This window comes from Mustelus asterias, chromosome 4, assembly GCF_964213995.1.
Source record: "Mustelus asterias chromosome 4, sMusAst1.hap1.1, whole genome shotgun sequence".
In the NCBI taxonomy this organism is placed as follows: Eukaryota; Metazoa; Chordata; class Chondrichthyes; order Carcharhiniformes; family Triakidae; genus Mustelus; species Mustelus asterias.
The window spans coordinates 36,441,082-36,464,898 of NC_135804.1; the positions used below are offsets into that span (position 1 = coordinate 36,441,082).

Below are 23,817 nucleotides of genomic sequence, written 5' to 3' on the forward strand. Positions count from 1 at the left end.
TAGATTGCGCCTGATCTTTTCCATTTTAAAAATTTCCCAGATTCAAACAGCAGTGTTGTTATTCTTTAACTTTGCCAAAAATCTCTAAATACAGCACACGGGTCCATTGTGCTTGAGGTAGAATGGATTAATTCATCAGTCTAACAGTTTCAAGTTGCTATCTGAAAGAGTTAGCTCCCTAGTAGTCTGCAAGAGGATGATGCAAAGACTGGTTTGTTTCAGACCCAGGAAAACAAAAACTGTTATTTCTTTAAAGAATATTTGAATTGTGATTTTGGCCAGAATCTAACTCATAATCCTCAGTGTGAGATCTTTAACTCCACACACAAATGACAATTTGGGGAAGAAAACACATGGAAGCTTATTAAAAAATTCTTCATTGCATACAAGCACACCTGTATAAAGAAATGTATATCTCTAACCACATAACATCTTAGTAACATAAAACTTTCTTACCCTGAATGATGCTTCAAGAAGCAGTGGGGAGTAAGGAATCTTCAAGGCTTCCACCTAAATTGACAATTAAAACGATCAAAGCTCATGTTTCCTCAGCTTCTGCCCATCGCTGCTCATTAAAAGCCCTATGAGTAACTTTCTCTCTCTCTCGCACTCATTCACTCACTCTCCCCAAGGAAAAAATATTTTGGGGACTTGTATCAATTCACTTTTTGTTTACCTTTTAATATTTTGGTAAAATCTCAGCGACTAACCCTTCAAGTCCCCAATCTAAACTTTTATCTGTCATGTTTGATATTAGGCTTATAGTTTGACTACTGATGTTGTCTTCTTACTAGGAAATAGATCCTTCCCCGACCCAAGTTTTATTTTTCCTTCACTTCACTGGACACTCGGAAACGTTTGATACCATTTCACCACACAGGTTTTCTCACTACACCGAACACTAGGAAGCGTTCAATACCGTTTTACTTCACCGGTTCTCTCTCTGCACTGAACACTAGGAAATATTTAATTTTTATTAGCACCCCTGTTTATTCATTCCACTGGACACGAGGAAATGCTTGATATTGTTTTACTTCATCAGTTTTCTCACAATAGTGGACAACAGGAAACATTCAGTACCATGTTACCGCATCGATTTTCTCATGACACCAGACACTAGGGGTGGAATTTTCCCACCCCGCCCACACCAGACTCATAGCTGGTGGGACATGGACCATGCAAAGGTCTGTTAATCTCGGGTGGGATTTTCCGGCTCTGGGGCGAACGCAGCCGGAAAATCCCGCCCAAGGAAACATTCGATGCCGTTTTATCGCACCGGTTTACTCACTCCATCATACCCTCGGAAATATTTAATACCATTTTACTGCACTGGTCTTCTCACTACACCGGACAACAGAAAATGTTCAATATATTTTGACTCATCAGTTTTCTCACTACACTGGACACAAGGAAATATTCGATACCGTTTTATCGTAGCAGAGTACTGACTTCACCAGACACTAGGAAACGTTCTACACCGTTTTTATTATTACTTCAGTTTACCAAGTACAATACTCCTTCCCTTCATGTTTAACTAAAGAACCAGCACTATACTATCTTTAGTTACTATATTCAGAATTGTATGCTGCTTCAGATCCTCAAACTGACCCACCAGCTTCCCATTTCATATGTTGACTGCCCTGTCTAATGGGTGGCAAATGAACATATTCATCCATTGCCTGCTGTCAGCGTTCGATCCGGTGCCACTGCCCAGTATTGCCAAGATACTGCCACCTATGCCAAATTGTTGTGGCAAAAGATTGAAATCACTGAAGTCTGTATGTTGCAGTAACACAGACTTTTATTTACAAGCGGGCTTGGGGCAAGACAGCCTGCTTCTACAGGGTGTCTCTGATGCAAAGACTGTGTATCTTATTTATATCTTTTGCTTATCGCACTTGCACTATAAAATCCTAATCAGCAGAATTATACAGGCTGCAGTTGTTCCCTTTATCTCACTGATGGCTGAGGCCTGTGCTTCTTACCACACTTCTGTTTACCCAACCTGTGAAGATCATTAAGTTTGTGATTGTTACTTTCCCACACTCATGCTGAGAAAGGGCTCTAATCGCTGCTCTTTAAAGCTGTTAATGCTTATAACTGCATTTGCCTATTTCAAAGCTATTAATCTTAGTATCAGTTTTGATGTGGAATTATTTCAATTTCCCCACTTCAGAAGAAAGAAAATGCACTGCCTTCAGTGCAAGACTGACACGTTCAAATATTTTTATATAAACGTTAAAAAGTTAATATTCTGAATTCCCCTTTAAGAATATTGACATGTTTTAAGTTTAAATAAGAATATTTGAACGTGTCAATTTTTTGTTTTAAAGTTTCAATTGGTAAACTAAATTTATTATGAACTCTTCACATTATAACGGAGGGAGAAAGGCTGGAAATAGGAATTTCTGCATAAAAACAAAATGAGGAAGAGTATTTTATTTTTTTAAAGCACTACTATAGCTCCTGGCTATTACACTATAGCTCTGTTTCCATAACAACATATTTTTAGCAATACTGTGACCTACCATCTTCAGTTTATGGTGCTTCGTCTGGGGTTGGATGCCTCTGAATCAGCCCCCAGCATTTAATCTACCTCATCAGAGCAGCTGAGGGGTTTTGTAAAATGGGTTCTATTAACGAGGCTGAAAATCGATTAAAGACGAATACCACCTCCTGGCAAAATAGTCCCTGAAATTTTATTTTTTAGACTTGTACAAAATGACAGAAATGCATCAACAATAACTTGTAATTATATAACATCTTTAATGTAGAAATCAGTCTATGGTGCTTTGCAAAGGCATAAAGTTAAAACTCAGTGCTAAATAAAGGAGGGAAATATTAGGACTGGTGACCAAAATCCTAATCAAGACGGCCTATTTTTAAGGAAATTTTTTGAGAAATAAGTTGAGCAGGGTCAAGTGTGGATGAGGGGAGCAGTTGATTAGGAAAGGAGTTCCAGAACATGGTCCCTTGGTGCTGAAAATGCAGATGTCAATAGTGAGTTTTACAGTGGGGACACATGCACAAAACCAAATCAGAGGAACAAAGAGCCGCCAAGTCATTTCCTTCCAATTGATGTACAATTTGCTGCACGTGAAATCTCCCAGACTTGTTCAACCAACTGTTTAAAGTGAATAATAAGATAATACTTCAAAAAGATAAATCGTTGTGGAATTACTCTGATCCAATACATTAAAGGTTTAACAAAATAATCCTTTGGTTCAAATCTGCATTAATCAACCCTGGCTAATAATGATATAGCTGAGTTCCCAAAGAGGCTGAACCCACAAGTTTCATCAAATGTTGTATCCATCAATGTCTTAATCTTCATAATCTTCAGTTATGTTTCTAACCAGCTAAAATGCTAGAAGGTGTCGTTGATTGTTCTATCAAGCGGCACTTACTCAGCAAAGACCTCCTCACTGACACTCAATTTGTGTTCTGCTGGGGCCACTCAGCTCCAGACCTAATTATAGCCTTAGTCCAAACATGGACAGAAAAGCTGAACTCAAGAGGTGAGGTGAGAGTGGCTGCCCTTGATATCAAGGCCGCATTTGACTGAGTGTGGCATCATGGAGCGCTATAAAAACTGATGTAAATGAGAATCAGGGGAAACTCGCCACTGGTTGGAATCATACATAGCAGAAAGGAAGACCATTTTGATTGTTGGCGGTCAATAAACTCAGTGCCAGAACATCGCTGCAGGAGTTTCTCAGGGTAGTGTCCTAGCCCAACTTCATCTGCTTCATCAATGGCCTTCCCTCCATCTTAAGGTCAGAAGTGGAGATGTTCACAGATGATTGCACAATTCGCTATCTCCGATACCGAAGAGTCTGTGCCCATATACAAGAAGAAGCTGGACAATACTCAGACTTGTGCTGATAAATGGCAATAACATTCACGGCACACGAGTGTCGGGTAATGACAATTGCCAACAAGAGTGAATCTAACCATCTTCCCTTAACAGTCAATGATATTATTGTTGCTGAATGTCCCACTGTCAACAGCCTGGGGTTGCCACTGTCCAGAAAATGAACTGTAAAAGCCATATAAATACTGTGGCTACAAGAGCATGTCAGAGGCTGTGATCTGTGTGGAGAGTAACTCACCTGCTGGCTTCCCAAAGCCTGTCCACCATCTACAAGACACAAATCAGATCTTGCTGAACGAGTGCAGCTCCAACACTCAAGAGGCTTGACACTGCACAGGACAAAGCAACCTGCTTGGTTGGCACCCCATCCACCATCTTAAACATTCACTCCCTCCACTATCATGCACCGTGTCAGCACTGTGTACCATAAGAAAAGATGCACTGGAGTTACTCGCCAAGTCTCCTTTACCACCTAGAAGGATAAGGATAGCAGGTGCATGGGAATGCCTCCAAGTTCCCCTCCAAGCCAAGCACCAACCTGATTTGGAAATATAATGACGTTCCTTCTCTGTCACTGAATTAAAATCCTGGAACTCTCTTTCTAACAGCACTGTGGGTGTACCTACGCCACCTGGACTACAGTGATTCAAAAAGGCAGTTCACCAGCACCTTCTCAAGGGCAATTAGGGATGGCCAGTGAATGCTGGCCTAGCCAGCGATGCCCACATCCCATGAATGAGTAAACTAAAAACCCATCTCCACATCTTGCTGTTTCTTAAATAAGGCCAGTATCCTGATTTCAATTATGCTTCCGTGCAACATATACCAGTTGTTGACCCTTTTCTGGTTAAAGATATACACCAGTCCTGCATTTAACATTTACAATTTTAAAACTGTGCTTCTGCTCATGTAAACATGTAAGTATTAGGTTTATTTCTTGTACCCTGCTACATATCACATACCTCTCTAAGATTTCTGTTGAGACACATATTTTTAATGCTAAAAAGCCTTAGCTTATCGACCCTTTTTCTTGCTCTTCCCTTTATAGCAGGGATCAGAGTTGCTCATCTCCTTTGTTAAGTGGTAGACGGTCTAATAGCTCCATTCACATGGTGTATAGATTTTAGGATGTTCCAGCTCATATGTCGCAATTTCAAAGCCTTTGGTGTCAACGTTTTGTTTGAAAATTGCTCTTGTGAATTGCCTTGGGGTGTTTTACTCTGTTAAAGGTGCTATTAAAGTACAAGTTGTTGTTGTCTGGGCATTTTAAATCTAATACCAAAAATCACTACTTGTATGTGTGTTTACATTAATCAGTCTATATAAGGTATGATGTAAATGGATTATCACTCTTAACTTTATTTACAGGGATGTTCTTGGTCCGTCATTTTTGTTGATTTTGATGCGCACAATCGGAACAGACAAACCTTGTGTTCACTGCTTCCACGAGAATCAAGGTCACATGTAAGTAGGAACATCCTTACAAAAGAATAGGTAAATGCTTCTACATAGCTAATGTTTTTTTTTATTTTTGAACGCTCTTTGGTTTCGAGAGTGTGAAAGAAAATACTGATTTACGAATCCACCTTCAGAATTTTTTGATCAATAAGTATTGGCTATTGCTGGTTCCTGTCAAGAAGCAATTTTCACTCGCCATTAGCATTTCAGTTAAGTAATGGATGTATTAAAAGTTTGATTGATCAGTCCTAGGCTGCTTAAACAAAACTCAGCATTCTCACTGGTGCAAGTTGTTTCTTTGATGTTGTGCGTTTGTGCTTATCCTTAGTGTTAAGTTGTCAAAAGTTTCCTGTTCTCAAACTGCAAACCTTAGTGGCTTATGTTTATAATGAGTTTGCTTATTTTGACAGCAGCATTATTATTTCTGTGTGAGTTCCTTCGAAATCTCGGGGAGCATTCATCTTAGTGATTAACCTCAGGCTAAAGGGATGATCCTTTAAAATAGAAATGAGGAGAAATTTCTTCAGCCAAAGAGTGGTGAATCTGTGGAACTCTTTGCCGCAGAAGGCTGTGGAGGCCAGTCATTGAGTGTCTTTAAGGCAGAGATAGATAGGTTCTTGATTAATAAGGGGGTCAGGGGTTATAGGGAAAAGGCAGGAGAATGGGGATGAGAAAAATATCAGCCATGATTGAATGGCAGAGCAGACTCGATGGGCCGAGTGGCCTAATTCTTATGGTCTTATTTGAATAACATTAACAGTATTATGAGAAGTGGTGTTGTGCTGTGAGCATTTGAATTGGAGAAATTTGACAAATGAAGGGGCTTGATTTAGGTGAGTTCCCGTGTGGTGTGGGTAACGTGATCTCAATTAATGAAGCTATCGGTTTGGGTATATCTTCTCTCTTTTTGGTAAGTTTTCTTTTACGATTGCTGTACTGTTATCTCTAAGCTGTACAAGTTATATACGGAGGCTGGAGCCTCAGAAATAAAGTTTTATAGTTCATAAAAGTTTATTTATTGATGTAACAAGTAGGCTTACGTTAACACTGCAATGAAGTTACTGTGAAAATCCCCTAGTCTCCACACTCCGGCACCTGTTGGGGTACACTAAGGGAGAATTTAGCATGGCCAATTCACCTAACCAACACGTCTTTTGGACCGTGGGAGGAAACCGGAGCACCTAGAGGAAACACACGTAGACACTGGGAGAATGTGCAGACTCTGCACAGACAGTGACCCAAGCCAGGAATCGAACCCGGTTCCCTGGTGCTGTGAGGCAGCAGTGCTAACCACTGTGCCACAGTGCTGTCCCAGATATGTTCAAAAGTGTAGTTGTTTAAATTTTTTTAATAGTAGGTCTGGGGAAAAAGTGGGAAGAGTCGGGTTCCTGTTGATTAGTTTTCTTTTTAACACGGCAGGAGATTTTTCTGTTTTGTTTTTGGCAGTGTAGTGTTCCGATCCCCAGAGAGATCGCTAACCGTTAAAAAGAAATTTGTACAACCAGTGATCATCTGGAAGAACTATGCCACAAGATTACATGTTTTTTTTAAACAAAAGCAAGCTTTTCTGTAAACAAAGATAGCAATACAATCTTAAACTTGTCGTGTGTCAAGCCTTAAGAATATAAATCCAGTTTCCATTTAACTTCCTAGTTTCACCCAATAGTTCGCTTATGCATTGCAAGATCTTGAGGATTCATTCACTTCTCCTTCTGGGACCACAGAAACAGCGGATGCAGTCGCAAGCTCCCTCTTCTCCAAGACTTGGTCCCAATTCAGGGCTGCTCCCAGGGTTACTGGCCGCCATCTTTATAGGTAGAAAAGTGCATTTGCAGCCATTTTGGTCCAGGAAGCAAAATGAGAAGGGCTTCATTGAGTCTTCTGTCACTGGGGAATATGGAGAGCTTGCCTGACAGTGACATAAGTACATTTTTACAAAGATTAAAATACAGATGTTCATATGTATATGATGGCTTTATATCTTGTTTTATAATACACCAAATTTTAAAATTATATAATGCTATTATATTGCTTTATTGGTGTTTTGTATTTTTTTGCGGCTGGAGTAATGTTGATTTCCTGAAATTAAAATGCAATCACATTGGAAAATTGTTTGGGAAGCACTGGAATAGAGAGCATTTTCTTACACAAATATATGTTGATTATAATGACTGGAGCCTCCGGATAGATATTAGTCAGTGTTTGCATAAGGGGTAATGAACAATGACTGAATTCGCATTATGGCCAATAAAAATAGAAAATGCTGGAAAAACGCGGTAGGTCTGGCAGCATCTGTATACGGATTCAAAACATTAACTTTGTTTCTCTCTCCACAGTTGCTGCCTGACCAGCTGAGCTTTACAGCATTTTCTGCAGTATTTTGCTTTCACATTATGGTCATACTATTTGAAATTGGTGCGAGGCTATGAAACTGATGTTATAAATCCACAGAGCTTTGAAAATTTCAATTAAATTACACTAGTGGTTGAAAAGAGGATAGGTGTCACAAAATAACTGATAGAAATTAAACTGACATTCTTATCTCATCAGAAGTAATACCGCCATTATTGGATATCGAGGATATCTGAAAATAATAGAATGGTTGCAGTACATGAGGAGTCCGTTCATTCCATCGTGTGCATGCTGATTCTCAGCAAGAGCAATTCAAATAGTCCCAGTGCCCTGCCCTTTCCCTGTGGATCTGCATTTTCCTCTCTCCAGATATCTAACCAGCACTCTTTAGAAATCCACAGTTGACTCTGCCACCACCACACTTTCAAACGGTGCATATTAATTGTATATCAATTGTGTTTAATTGTAAACAGATGGAGACCAGTGATACGTGTTTCACATGAGTACATGTAAAGAGATGCACAAACAGGGATGTGGTTAAGATAGAAGGTTTATGCTGGTTTCGCTCTAAATAAATATAAGGTTGAGTCGTGATTGATTCCAGCATCAAACTTTGCCAACTGGCTTTCTGGAGTAGAACAGTGAATTCCAAATCTTAACCGTTCTGCAGCAAAAATATTTCCCTCACTTCGCCGGTGGTTCTTTTTCCAACCACCCTAAATTTGTGTCCCCTGGTCCTTGACTCTTCTGCCTTGGAAACAGTTTGTTCCGATCCGCTCTTTCCAGACTGCTCATGATTTTTAACACCTCTCCAAAGATGTGTGGGTTAGGTGGGTTGGCCATGCTGAATAGCCCCTTAGTGTCAGGGTACTAGCTGGGATAAATGCATGGGGTTAAGCGGATCGGTCCTGGGTGGGATTGTGGTCAGTGCAGACTCGATGGGCCAAATGGCCTCCTTCTGCACTGTAAGATTCTATGAGTTCTTTCTCCTTTCGATACTGAGATTGAATCTCGGTCCTTTAGGTTTCTGCGGCTATTTTGTCTGGTATTTGGCCAAAACATTAATATGGCTGTAGTACACCAATGGGATGCCAGAGCTCCAGGAGAATCAGGGGGCGCAGATGAGTGTAGTGGCCATCACTAAGGTGAAGGTTCTGGGGAAACTGAAAGGTCTGAAGGTGGATAAATCACCTGGATGGACTACACCCCAGGATTCTAAAAGAGATAGCTGAGGAAAGTGTGGAGGCATTGGTGGTGATCTTTCAGGAATCACTGGAGGCAGGGAGAGTCGCAGAGGACTGGAAAGTAGCTAACATCGCCGTTTAAGAAGGGAGGGAGGCAGCAGAGAGGAATTTATAGGCCAGTTAGCCTGACTTTGGTCATTGGCAAGATTTTAGAGTCCATTATTAAAGATGAGATCGTGGAATATTTGGAAGTGCATGATAAAATAGGACTGAGTCAGCACGGCTTCATCAAGGGGAGGTCATGTCTGCCAAACCTGTTCGAGTTCTTTGAGGAGGTAACAAGGAAGTTAAATAAAGGACAACCAGTGGATGTGATTTATTTAGATTTCCAGAAGGCCTTTGACAAGGTGCCGCATAGGAGACGGTTAAATAAGTTAAGAGCCCATGGCGTTAAGGGTAAGATCCTGGCATGGATAGAGGATTGGCTGACTGGCAGAAGGCAGAGAGTGCGGATTAAGGGGTCCTTTGCAGGATGGCAGACGGTGACTAGTGGTGTGCCTCGGGTCAGTGCTGGGACCACAACTTTTCACAATATACATTAACGATTTGGAAGAAGGAACTGAAGGCACTGTTGCTAAGTTTGCAGATGATACAAAGATATTTAAACGGGCAAGTAGTTTTGAGGAAGCAGGAGGGCTGCAGAAGGACTTGGACAGTCTAGGAGAATAGGCAAAGAACTGGCAGATGGAATACAATGTGGAAAAGTGTGAGGTTATGCACTTTGGAAGGAAGAATAGAGGCAAAGACTATTTTCTAAATGGGAAAATGTTTAGGAAATCAGAAGCACAAAGGGACTTGGGAGTCCTTGTTCAAGATTCTCTTAAGGTTAACATGCAGGTTAATTCGGCAGTTAGGGAAGGCAAATGCAATGTTAGCATTCATGTCGAGAGGGCTAAAATACAAGAGCAGAGGTGTACTTCTGAGGCTGTATAAGGCTCTGGTCAGACCCCATTTGGAATATTGTGAGCAGTTTTGGGCCCCGCACCTAAGGAAGGATGTGCTGGCCTTGGAAAGGGTCCAAAGGAGGTTCACAAGAATGATTCCTGGAATGAAGAGCTTGTCGTATGAGGAACGGTTGAGGACTCTGGATCTGCACTCGTTGGAGGTTAGAACAATGAGGGGTGATCTTATTGAAACTTACAGGATACAGCGAGGCCTAGATAGAGTGGACGTGAAAAGGATGATTCCATTAGTAGGAAAAACTAGAACCAGAGGGCACAACCTCAGGGTAAAGAGACGATCCTTCAGAACAGAGATGAGGAGGAATTTCTTCAGCCAGAGAGTGGTGATTCTGTGGAACTCTGCCGCAAAAGGCTGTGGAGGCCAGGTCATTGAGTGTCTTTAGGACAGAGATAGATAGGTTCTTGATTAATAAGGGGATCAGGGGTTGTGGGGAAAAGGCAGGAGAATGGGGATGAGAAAAAAAATCAGCCATGATTGAATGGCGGAGCAGACTCGATGGGCCGAGTGGCCTAATTCTGCTCCTAATCTTATGGTCTACATAAAACCATTCAACTATAGGTTCTTTATTCCCTTCATTATATACTCTTGATAACCCTGTCACCTATGTAATACCACTTTTACTATGCACAGGACAAATTTTCCTAACGTACGTGAAACAATTTTTTGGCAAGTCCTTTAGCAACAAGGGGTGGAATTTTATGACCCGGTCATGGTGGGGTGAGGCCATAAAATGTGATGAGTTATTCAAACGTCCATTGCCTTCGACCGGACTGGAAAATCCTACTCTGCTCCATGTGATTTGATTTATTATTATTGTCACATGCATTGGTATACAGTGAAAATTATTGTTTCTTACACTATACAAACAAAGCATACCATTCATTTAGTACATAGGGAAGAAGAGGGTGCAGATTATGGTGTTACAGTCAAAGAAAGATCAACTTTATATAAGGTAGGTCCATTCAAAAGTCTGATGGCAGCAGGGAAGAAGCTGTTCTTGAGTTGGTTGGTACATGTCCTCAGACTTTTGTATCTTTTTCCCGACGGAAGAAGGTGGAAGAGAGTATGTCCGGGGTGTGTGGGGTCCTTGATTATACTGGTTGCTTTTGCAAGGCAGCGGGAAGTGTAGACGGAGTCAATGGATGGGAGGCTGATTTGCATGATGGACTGGGCTACGTTCACAACTCTGTATAGTTTCTTGCGGTCTTAGTCAGAGCAGGAGTTATATCAAGCTGTGATGCATCTGGAAAGAATGCTTGCTATGGTATATCTGTAAAGATTGGTGAGAGTCGTAGTGGACGTGCTGAATTTCCTTAGCCTCCTAAGAAAGTAGAGGTGGGCTTTCTTAACTATAGTGTCGGCGTGGAGGAACCAGGACAACTATTCTTTTTATGTTGGCCATCTCTGATGATTCGTTTCCTCTATTATATATTTTCAATGTGCTGGCTCCCATTGCAGACCACAGGTTGCGCATCAATCCATGACTGATCCTTATATTAGTCATTATATTTTGTAATTAGTCATTATATTTTGTAATTAGCCCATTTTTAAAAAGCTGCTATTATTAACCAATGTATGCTCTAACAGAAGAATCATTCGTAAATTGTAAAGAGTAGCAAGTTGCAGAGAATTTAAGGCAATAATTTAATTTCAAGGTTTTAATGTTATTTATAAGTTGTTAGAGTTTAATTTCATCGTTCATGGTATGTTCAGAAATCCATGTTCGCATTACAGTTTTATGTGCTCTGTTCTCCTCTTGTCATTTCGTAAAGGCAATATTACACTATGATGTATGATTTCCACAATGGCTTTGCAAATTTATCCATAGACCAGCTGTGACATACACACAGGAAAGGTTCCAGGCTTAATTTCCAGTTTGATTTAATTCATCCCACTCGGAGTAGTAAGCAAGATGCTACACTTGCCTTGCAATTGTTACTTAGTTAAAGTAAGCCAGAATGTATACTCGTGAACAAATGTAGATGGCAGCTGAGGACTAAATCTGGCTTGACATTACTGCGAGAGATGTGCTGGCACTTTATGTCCAGGTCCATATATAAATAATGGTGAATTGGGCAAGGTATCAAATTGACGAGAAATAGAAAAACAACTTAAATGTTTGGATTTCATAGTTCGGTGTTTAACTTCTCATTCTAGGGTCTAATTAACTGACATTTATGTGGTATTTCACAACTTAAATGTAATTTCATAACTTTAATTTCTCATTTGTACAGTGTAATCTCAAATTTACATTTAATACAAAACTCATTTTTGTCCACTGGTCCCAAGGTATTTCTTGTTTATATCATTACAGCTGCTTAAGTGTGGCTTTGTAAAAGTATAGTTTGTCATTCAAATTAATAATTGTATATAAATTTATGGCCATTATTTAATATACTGTATCTATTTGAATCATATGGAATATTTTGTTGCTAGGTAATCACAACAAAATGATTAATCATATACTACAATATTTTTTTCCAGAATACAGATGCTGCTCTCCTGCCTTGTATAAGTTATCCTGCATTTGCAGTGGATGATGATGCCTTGTTTGATCAAACGCTTGAGAAAGTTATTCGTAAGCTGAAAGGAAAATATGGATTGAAACGCTTCTTAAGGGATGGATACAGAACAGGCTTGGAAGACAATTCACGACGTTACTATAAACCAGCAGAAATCAAGGTACTTCTGGCAAATCAATATATCATCATAATCATAGAATCCCTGCAGTACAGAAGGCGGCCATTTGGTCCATCGAGTCGGCACTGACCCACCTTTATTAAAATCGATCCCCTATCCTATCCCCGTAACCCCACATGGTGAATTTTCCCGTTCCGTCCACCATGGGCATCATAGAGACGTGGAGCATGGAAAGGTCCATTGACCTCTGGCGGGATTTTCTGGTTTTGGGGCGAGCATGGCCAGAAAATCCCGCCTCACGTATTTACCCTGCTAATCCCCCTAACCTACGCATCTTGGGACACTGAAAGGCATGGCCAGTCCACCAAACCTGCACATTTTTGGACTGTGGGAGGAAACCGAAGCACCTGGAGGAAACCCACACCGACACGGGGAGAACGTGCAAACTCCACACAGTCACCCAAGGCCAGACGTGAACCCGGATCCCTGGCACTTTGAGGCAGTAGTGCTCACCTCTGTGCCACCGTGCTGCCCAATGCATTCCAATAAATATATATTTTTTAGTTTGTTTTTAAATAAACCTTCATTTGGAAAATGTGTATTGTCCTTGTTCTCTTAGTACTACATGCCACACCTCACTCTGCTGAGGGGCATGCAGGGCAAGCCTCTGTCTCTGGTTTGGTTTACAATACACCTGGCTGATAAAAGCTGAGAGCCAAAAATGTAATGTTCTCACTTAACTTTTGACCTTCTGGGTAAAGAGCCCCCTTTATTTGGTGTTTATTTGTATTTGTTTTCTCAACAATGACAGCATTTCAGAAGTATCATTGCCTGTAAAGTGCTGTGAGACATCCGATGGCCATCAAAAGCACTGTCTCGATGCATTTCTTTCTTTTATTACACGGCTGGAATAAGGAACATACTGATTGGGATTTCAACTAATTTCCAACGATGATGCAACTATGCCAATGCCAAACAGCAACCTTAAATCTATTTTATTTCTAATTTGGGACTGTACAGAATATTCGTTCTTCTGATTGAAAGGCCAAAGGATGAAAGAAAGAACTTGCATTTGGATGGTGTCTTAATAAATTCTCAGGAAATCCTAAAATGTATCACAGCCAACTTTTGAAATATGGGAGCCTATAAATGAGATGGGTAGACTGATGTAGATGAGGGGTTAAAATGGCCAAAAAATTGATGAGTGCCCGGAAGCCAGCTCCAACGTGCCGACTTCCAGCTTTTGCACAGACAGAACCAGGAGCAAGCAGCCAATCTGTTCCCAGGAGGTGGGTTGCATTTTAAAAGCCTCAGGTGTAACTTTAGTAAAAAGTGACTTATTTTATACAACTAGAAAATTTGCCAATAACTGAATCCTACTCTAAAGCATGTCCTAATTTGTAACTAGCACACTAGGCATAAAAGATTCCAACATTTCTTACCTCTTGTCTCTAGGCCATTGGGTGTTGCATCTAGGGACAAACACCAACTCAGTGTTGTGGCCAACATGTCTCTTCAAATGATTCCTGAAAAATCAAGCTTAACCCTTCTGGAGAATTTAAAAAAATATTTATTACCCCTAAGATGTGTTTTGTTTTAAAAAATCAATTGAAACAATGGCTCTTAATTTAAATTTCTCCATAGAATGCCTTGTTTATTCATGATGATTGCTAACTAAGGTGAACAAACTTTATAGAGGGTGTTCCTGTCACTATCTGCTTTTTAAATTTTACTGATGATTAAATGTGAATTTTGATATAGCCCACTAGCAATTATATGTAAAAATTCTTGTTTTCTGGACAAATAAATGTATGTGCATTTATGTAATTTGTTGTAATCTCAGTTCTCACCGTTCACAAAAATAACTTGCAACATAAGAACAACTCACCATTGTTTGCTTAGACAGTGGTGGATCAGCTGATTGTTTCCTACTGCTCATTCTGTGTTTAAAAAAATATTCATTACAATGGACAAACTTCTGTCCAAACTTGACCTACATTTTATAAAAATATATTTTTGCCCTATTCTCATTATTTGAAATGGCTCAAACTTGATGTTCAAACTATAAAAGAGGAACTTTTAGGAGTAATATATACTTTTATCATAATAAACGGTTTGTATTTAAGCTATATGTCAGCAAGAATTTGATCCATGTGGAGACCGATAACTTTGAAAAAAGAAATTTGAACTTTTATTTGATGCCTGAAAGGATGACATGGCAAGATTTTTACTGTAACAGATTAGAACCAAGATGAGTAAACACTACTTAATAGGAAACCTATAACTTAAACTGCAGAACAGAACTTTCCCCTTTTACTTTTAGTACAACCGAAAATCCACTTCATAGGTATATCTTACATTGTCCCGTAAGCAGTTATTCAATTTTTCCAGACCCAGTCAAAAATGATTCTTGGCTCTTGAAGGCTTACTTCCCTTCCTTTCCATTTCCAGTCTGGTAACCTTTAACCACAGAACTATCTTTCACGGTAAGGGCTTTTTTCCTGAAGATTCTTCCTCTGGCATGATCCAGCCAAATCTTTCAGCCTCATTTCAAGTCCTCATGGATTTGTTTTTTTTAACCCAAGTGTGAACACCTACCCGCTTTCCTGCACAGTGTATCAAATAAACTTTCAGCCTCTTGCTGCTCCCTGTCTCCTGGATCCTGACAGACATGCACCTGTGAATATGAAGGATATCTTAGAAACCTTTCCCTACTCATAACCCAGCTCCATTGCTGTATGAATTTCATGAGCCATATATCCATGTAGAAATGCTGATTGGCTATTTGTTAGACCCCCATTTTATTCTATCTTGGATGGTTTAAAGCATAGCTGTTTACAATCTGACATTCTCTACACCTTGTGATTTTGGAGACTACTAATCTAACCACTGTAAACACAGATGAAATTGCTGTTGTCTCCTAGTGTGAACACCTTGCACCTTCTTCCCAGCAAAACAACCTGAACCTTCCTTTACTTTTAAACAGTCCCCTCTCCTAGACCTGGTGTCAAGGAGACTTCAGAACAAGTCATATTATTCTCTTCCTTTTGCCCTAAATTAAGGATACTGCCTTGAAACATAACAATCTTATAAACCCCGTGTTTATGACATACTATTCATTAATGCAAAATATGAAACTTATTTTTATTTTATAGCTGTTCGATGGCATTGAATGTGAATTTCCCCTGTTTCATATTTACTTGATAATTGATGGTGAGTAGAACTTGTATTTTATTTTATTTGGAAATAAATTGTTGCTTTAATTTGTGGTACATGTTACGTTCAGATTCATGATGGGCCAGAAATATATAGTTTATGTTAGATGACTGGATTTTCTCAACAAGGAACAGAAGCAATGTTAAAATTGGAAAGTAACAAATAAAACTGGTTGCTCCCAGTGTTTCCAAGCATAATTTTGGTTATGGCTGATGATGTAAAATGGGTGATATTGATTCAACCACCATTATGCAATTTCCCAATCTTGATTTCTATTGACTTCAAGGATTGGAATACAGATTAATAGCTGCCTTCAAAGGGGGGTTGGATAAGCACTTGATGGGGGGGAGGTGGGGGGACTTGCAGGTATACCAGGAAAGAATAGGACAGTGGGACCAGTTGGATTGCCCTTCAAAAACCAGTGCAGATTTGATGGCCAAATGACCTCTTTCTGCACTGTGCCAATCAACGATTGTATATGAATCAAATAATAGGGGGAAACCAAACCTGTTCATTTTTTTTGAATGATCTCAAAGTGGCTTATGTGTGGTTTCATGACTCGCAAGAACATTGATGCTAGATTCTAATATTTAAATGGCAGTAAGCATTTCTTTTCATTTCTTCTCAAGATGTGAGTGGCATCTTTCCTAGAAAATGAAATGCTGCCATGCTCAAGATGATTATGCTCCCATAATGCCACCCATAGTGACATTGCATAAAGAATCAAGGCATGAAGGAGGTGGTTTGCATTTTTTTTTGGCAATGATCATTGCTGAGCACTTCTGTAACCCGCTATTAGAAACATAGAAAATAGGGGCACGAGAAGGCCATTAGGCTCTTCAAGTCTGCTCCACCATTCAATATGGTCATGGCTGATCCTCTACCTCTATGTCACACTCCCATGCTTTCCACATACGTCTTGATGCCTTTCGAGTCCAGAAATCTACCTATTTCCTGCTTACGTATATCTAGTGACTTGCCCTCCACAGCCTTTTGTGGTAGAGAATTCCAAAGGTTCACCACCCTCTAAATAAAGAAGTTTCTCCTCATCTCAGTCTTAAATGGCCTACCTTGTTCGATTCCCAGCCTGGGTCGCTGTCTGTGCGGACTCTGCACATCCTCCCTGTGTCTGCGTGGGTTTCCTCTGGGTGCTCTGGTTTCCTCCCACAGTCCGAAAGAATTTAGCATTGGCCATGCTAAATTCTCCCTCACAGGCACTGAAGTGTGGCGACTAGGGGATTTTCACAGTAACTTCATTGCAATGTTAATGTGAGCCTACTTGTGACACTAATAAATAAACAAATTGGCCAAGTCTTTGTTTGAGATTCCATGGGTTCAGAGTTGCACTAATCGGATGTTGGCTGTCTGAAATGACTATATGGGGTTGTTGCTTGATTAGACTGTGGGGCAGCTTTCTCAGTTCAGACTTCAGTTGACCAAGAGGACTAATGCAGCCTCAACTGCGCTGGGATTATCTTAATCTGATGCTGGGTTACTGCTTGTGGCTCCATCTTCTAAATATCTTGCTGTTCTAGTTTATAGCCTTTTTAAAATAGCTGAACCATTTGCTGTGAACATTAAGAATCAAGCACATGTAAAGAGTGATTATATATAGGCCACACCAGATGGGGAGTTGCATCTTCCCCTCCCTGAACAACATCAGTAAATCAGTCTGATTTCACAGTCATTTGTCTGGTTAACATGGTGGGATTTGAACTCATAACTAGTCCAATACCATAGTTACGAGGCTTCCGTACGCATGTGACAGAGCATCATACCTCAATAACTGAATATCATGACTATGAGCCACAATGTGATCTGTGTGTACATTTGCTTCCAAATTCCTATGTTTAAAAGACACTTATTGCCACATTAAAGAGACTTTCAAGATACCTTGTCATGTTTAGTTAGCATTTCATACTTGTTAGTTGACAAGTGTGTTAGACTATGACAGAACAAACAAATAAATGAACACTAATTTTCTGTAATAAAATCTTTGGAGGAAGTTAATAATATAAATAAGTTCAAGGTTGGGGAATTTCCCTTTTGCCTTAAAAGTGACTGCTATCCAGTCAATTCTGTGCAATCATAGAATATTATTGCAAAGTGGGAAGCCATTCAGCCCATTGAGGCTACACAAACTCTTTTGAAGAAGAATCTAATTAGCCCTACTCCTCAGATCTTTCCCCATATCCTAGCAATTTTTTCTCCTTCAAATATTTATCCCTTTTGAAGGCAACTATTGAATATGCAACCACTGCCCTATCAGACAGTTCATTTCAAGTTCTAACTATTTGTTGTATAAAAAAGTTTTTACTCATATCACCCCTGATTCTTTTACCGCTCACCTAAAATCATTGCCTTCTTGTTATTGACTCTCCAGCCATTAGCAACAGCTTCTCTTTATTTATTGTATCTCTTCATGAAGATAAACTCTTCATGACTTTAAACGCCTCTTTAAATCTCCTTCTCTATTGCAAGGATGACAACCCTAGCTTTTTCAGTCTATCCGAGCAAATGTTATCTGTCATTCCGGGAACTAGTCTATAAATCTTTTCTGTAGACAATCCAAAACCTACTCATCCTTTCTAAAGTGATGCCCAGAATTGGACACCGTGCACCAGCTGAGTCTGAACTAGTGTTTTGGTGTAGGTTTAGCATAACTTTTAGGCTTCTTCACTCTGTGAGAGGTGTATGTTTACAAAGTGTATCTTTATAAAGCGTATGCTTTATTAACTGATTTCTTAATCAATCCTGTGTCGTCGTCTCCCCCCCCCCTCCCCCCCCCGGGTCTCTCTGTTCTTTTAACCCCTTTAAAACTGTACCCATGTCTGGTCCCACCTCATTTTTCCTGCCCAATTTAGGGAACAACCATAAGTGCTTGCTTATGTTATGATGCTGAACCAAGCCTGCAAATGTTTGCTACCATCCGGTTAGGGACCAGTAACTGTTTGTTTAAAATTTCAAGACACTTGCTAAGAGAATAAATCCACAAAATTCCACAGGTTTTGAACAGATAAAGATAAATTTTACTTATACAAGGACAGAAAGATAGAACAATTTACTATATATATATATTATACTCTAACATTCAGGGTTAATGTGCAGTACATGTACATTCACAGGCAACTGTGGTCGAACACACCACATTGCGCAATAAATATCAGATGCGACCAAGATAGATTCCATGGATTTCCCAGCAATCCACTCAGATGTCAGTAAATGCTGTGAGTCAACCAATCTAATTTAAACACTGTTTCTCTCACCAGGGATTCAGGTCTTCACCTTCCAAGATCTCACTAATGATCACACACCTTTCAGTGTTTCAATCTCGTCTCCTGAGACTCCATTCTCTAGAATTCCATGTCTACATTCCCGCACCAATTCGCAAGCACAACTTCAGCTTTTTGGCTGTAGTGAGCAGAATATTACTGCTCCAAAGGGCCCTCACCCAGCTTATGCTACCTTCTTACATCTTCAGGGTTTCTTCTGAGCTCCCAGTCTGCCAACCATTGCCTTTTTTCATTTGGAGCTTCTTTCTCTGCTACTCTATCTTTCTACTTAACTGGGACCTCTTCTTGACCCCTGCCTGGGGGGGCTCTTCTTTGTACCTCTCTTTTGGGACCCCTCTCCACACTCCGCGTCCTTTGCCTGAGATACTTGTGGACTATTGCGCTCCGTGCATGATTTAGTTTTCACGCCATTTTCTTTTTTACGGAGGCACACTAGGCCTGTCCTCCACCCAAAGAACTACGAAATGCTGTTGTGTGCATGCGCTATCCGCACCTGATCTGCGCATGTGTGGAACTCCTGAGGCCTGTTTGGGCTGGAGTTGACTGGCCAACTAGGTAAAACTGGATCTTGTAATACCTTAAGAAGTCTCACAACACCAGGTTAAAGTCCAACAGGTTTATTTGGTAGCAAAAGCCACTAGCTTTCGGAGCACTGCCCCTTCGTCAGGTGAGTGGGAGTTCTGTTCACAAACAGGGCATATTGACACAGACATCATGTGCCTTTATATGCCCTGTTTGTGAGCAGAACTCCCACTCACCTGACGAAGGAGCAGCAAGCTCTCCGAAAGCTAGTGGCTTTTGCTACCAAATAAACCTGTTGGACTTTAACCTGGTGTTGTGAGACTTCTTACTGTGTTTACCCCAGTCCAACACCGGCATCTCCACATCTTGTAATACCTGCCAGTGATGCTCACGCATTTCTGCTTTGGATTTCATCTACAATTGCACTAGTCTGTCAATGTCCTCTTGAAACTACTTCCTATCTTCCTCACTGGTTTCATTCCAAGTCCAAGTCATTAATGTAAATCAAAAACAGCAGTGCTCCTGGTACTGAACTTTGGGAATGCCATTGTAGACCTTCTCCTGGTCCAAATATAAGCCATTCATTACAATACTCTGTTTTCTATCCCTTAGCCAATTTTGTATTCAGGCAATCTTTTCTATTCCAAGAGCTTCAGTTTTCGAGAAGCCTAATATGTGGCACTTATTAAAAATCTTTTGGAAATCCATATTTGCAACATCAGCTGCATTGTCCTTAGCTCTCTATTATATCTGTGCAAAGTGTAATTTTAGCTCTCAACAAATACTGTCTATTTCCTTAATTTCATCCCAGATGCCTAATTAATGACACAATATTATGTGTTACAATCCCAGCTGGTGTTACTACTGGACAAGTCAGATCCAAGGTTGTAACTATGCCTGATAAATCCTACATTTTGTTTTTCGTTTAGAAATGTGGAGAGCAGCTACTGAACAGAGTCACTAAGTCCACAGATGAACCTTTAACAAATGAATAAAACATTTATTAAACAAGAAAAGATTAACTATATTCCACTGCTCCTTCATCCACAACTATACCTTTACAGATATACACATATTTATAAGGATATCACAAGTTACAAAATCTACCTTATACTCTAATGTTCACAGTCCAGTAAACCAATAGCTGGACACACCGCAATCTGGAATCAAGTGACAGATGCCATTCCAAACAGATGATGTAGATTCAAATCCCCAAGACGCTTTGTGTGCTGTGAGACAACAGGGCTCACTGGAACTTTGTGTTTCACACAAGGATTTCCAATCTCAATGCTCAAAGTATTTGCTTTGGAATCTTCTCCCAAACAACAGTTTCTCTCGAATGCATTCCACAAGGGTTCACCTCAAGGGTTTTGATTTCTTCTTCTGATGTTCCTCTCCACTGGATCACCACATGCATTCAAGCTTCACCTTCCATACACTTTCTCGGGCATGCAGCCATCCCAACAGAACACCACTACTTGACAGACCCATCGTATGGAGTTACAGACCTTCGGCTGTCTTTTGGATCTCTGGCTTCTCACAAGCCTATTTTGCTTTAAGTCTGCTTCCTACAGCCTTCTTAATTTAAACGTGGAGCCTTCCTCTGCTCCTCACTCTTAACTTCACTGAACAGGATCTTTTCCAGATTCTTGTTCATTTCCCTTGTCTTAAATTAAATGTCTTCTTGGGACCTTTCTTATTTTCCTTTGGGATCCCCTTCCTGCAGTTTCCCAATATACTGTTGACAACTTAATATCGCCCTTGAAATCCAGAACTCCCTTGACATTCACTGTTACTTTAACTTGAGAGCAATTAAGGAGGAGGTGGTGGCATAATGGTATTATCACTAGACTAGTAATCCAGAGACCCAGGGTAATGCCCTGGAGACTGGGTTTGGATCCCACTATGGCAGGTGGTGAAATTTGAACTCGATAAGAATCTGGAATTAAAATTCTAATGAAGACCATGAGACCATTGTCGATTGTTGTAAAAACAAATCTGGTAAATATGCCACCCTTGGTCTGTTCTTCATGTGACTCCAGACCCACAGCAATGTGGCCGAACAAACCACTCAGTTCAAGGCCAATTCTGGATAGGCGATAAATGCTGGCCCACCTCCTGAAAAAACATCATCTAAGAGTCTCAGACTTATTTTCTTCAGCAATCTCCTGGTATGTCCAGTTAGACAGATTTTAACAGCTCCCTTCACCTACTGAACAAAAAACTGCTGTTCTGTCTCTGTGGGCTCCCCTCCCTAGCCCTTGTTGCTAAGCAACAGCACATTTTTCTTCTCTACTTTGTTTTTTGTTTAACTTCCTTAAACTACCTCAAGGGTCATAAAACCTGATTGAAGTCCTGGTTATTCAAACCGCTCTACACCCGCTGCCTCCACTCTGAAATGAAATAGCCCCAGGTTTCACCTTTTTAACCTGCAAAGAATATAAATTAAACTTAAACTTAAAGCTAAAACTTATTCTTGATACCCACAAATGCAAATACAACTTCTATGGTCCATAACAATTCTGTCAACGTAGTCATTTTTTTTACTTTTTATTACATTGATCCTCAATGTTTAGATTTTGGTGCAGTAGACTTGTGGTTTCTTTCACTCCTTAAATACTGATGTTTGAAATATATTTAGCAGAGTAATGTACATGGTTTGATGATATAGCTGTGGGCAGTTCATTCATATAGTCACTTACATTAATCAGAAAATTAAGGAGGTGTAATGTCTAGGTATTTAAACCAAATGTGCACTTCTCTCATGAGATTTTTTAACTTGAATCCAGACATCGTTGTGTGTTACGATGGAAGGTATTGTGTTTTATTGGTCTGTGAGAGTGATCTGTGGTACTATTTATTGGTTAGACATTGCGCTATATGTTTTTTCCTTTCACCATAAATGAATAATAATTTCACTGTGTTAAATTGGAAGTAATTTGGGACATTAGAAGCTTGTCTCTTTATGAATTTTCATTTATAAAATCAATTTCTAAAATACTCAGTATGTAAAAAGTATTTAACAAGCACAGTGTTGGCACAACTAATGTTTAATATTTCTTTAATATTGCATTAACAGTATAGAATTAAATACAATTAATATAAGTGTTCAATACATTAAAGGGGAATTTGGTAAAACTATAATAGGGACTAAGTGATTTTTTAGAAAGTTTTTAAAAGATAACTTGTTTTCCACAGGGGTATTCAGGGAAAAACCTGATCAAGTAAAAGAATTCATGGAACTCCTTGAACCATTGCTTCACCAGTCATATGATGGTAAGGAAGTACTTTATGTTCCCCCAATCATATTGAAGCAAATTATTGTTTACTCTTGTATATGCTTTGGAGTATACAAAGAGAAAATTGTAAACAAATCTGATGTGTGTTTTGTACAAATGTTTTGTTTGTGAGATTACTTTACAACTGAATCAATTATTCTTGTTTGTCCTGGTTGTATGTAAGACCGTATATCCCATGAGTTGGAGAGTTCATAAAAATGTTATTTTCTGCACCGCAGGGTCACCCACCACATAAACACACTCCTTATTTGTAAACCCAATGTGAAGTTAAGCTTTCTTGATTGTGACTACAACAGGTTTGTCTGTTAATCCATAAATAAATATCGGACAGGAAAAGATTATTTCAAAATGTCTGAATCTCGCAAACACAGTTTGGTTGGAGTTCTTTTCAAAGGACGGTTAGGAGAAACTTATCATAAAAAAAGATTGATAGGAGTTTTAATGGTGCCTGGAGTTGCATTGCAAGATCTGCTAGTCAGTGCATTTCATGAAGCAATGTTTTCCTTCAGTTGGACTCTGGGGAGGCTCTCATCCCCTATTTTGTTCCTCCTCACACTCATTCATTTGATTAAATTTGCTTCATGATTTTCTGCATTGCTGTTCATCCATGTTCTGACTTGTGCCACCTCTGGAGGTCTCATTTTACAGAGACTCTGAACCTGCTACCATTGTACAGATAAAATTTTTAAATTTCATTTCATTTATTAAGAATAAGCCTTATTAAGATGAGAATAGCAGAGTTCCCATTTACGGCATCCCCTATCAGCATTGTGTACTCCCAGGTTTAGTTTTATCTAGACGCAAATTAAATTTTCCATTAGTCTGCCCAGAAATGTACTTTATCCAGAACCTATTGCATTAGGCTATATCTTCCATTTCCTATGCCAATCAGTAATTGCCAATGTGGCTAAATCCTGTATTTTTCTACTTGTTGCAAATGTGCCTACACGAGAAAG

General features: G+C 39.7%; 1 protein-coding gene across 4 annotated transcripts in view; it reads left to right on the forward strand.

Annotated features, from left to right (window-relative positions):
• Positions 1-23,817, forward strand: part of phkb (phosphorylase kinase, beta) — a 261,679-nt gene that overhangs the window by 116,093 nt on the left and 121,769 nt on the right. For all 4 annotated transcript variants that reach the window (XM_078210829.1, XM_078210828.1, XM_078210830.1 and 1 more), the window contains 4 exons: positions 5,243-5,338; positions 12,376-12,573; positions 15,687-15,744; positions 22,761-22,838. In XM_078210829.1, the coding sequence (XP_078066955.1) occupies positions 5,243-5,338; positions 12,376-12,573; positions 15,687-15,744; positions 22,761-22,838 (430 nt within the window). The remainder of the gene's footprint in view (positions 1-5,242; positions 5,339-12,375; positions 12,574-15,686; positions 15,745-22,760; positions 22,839-23,817) is intronic.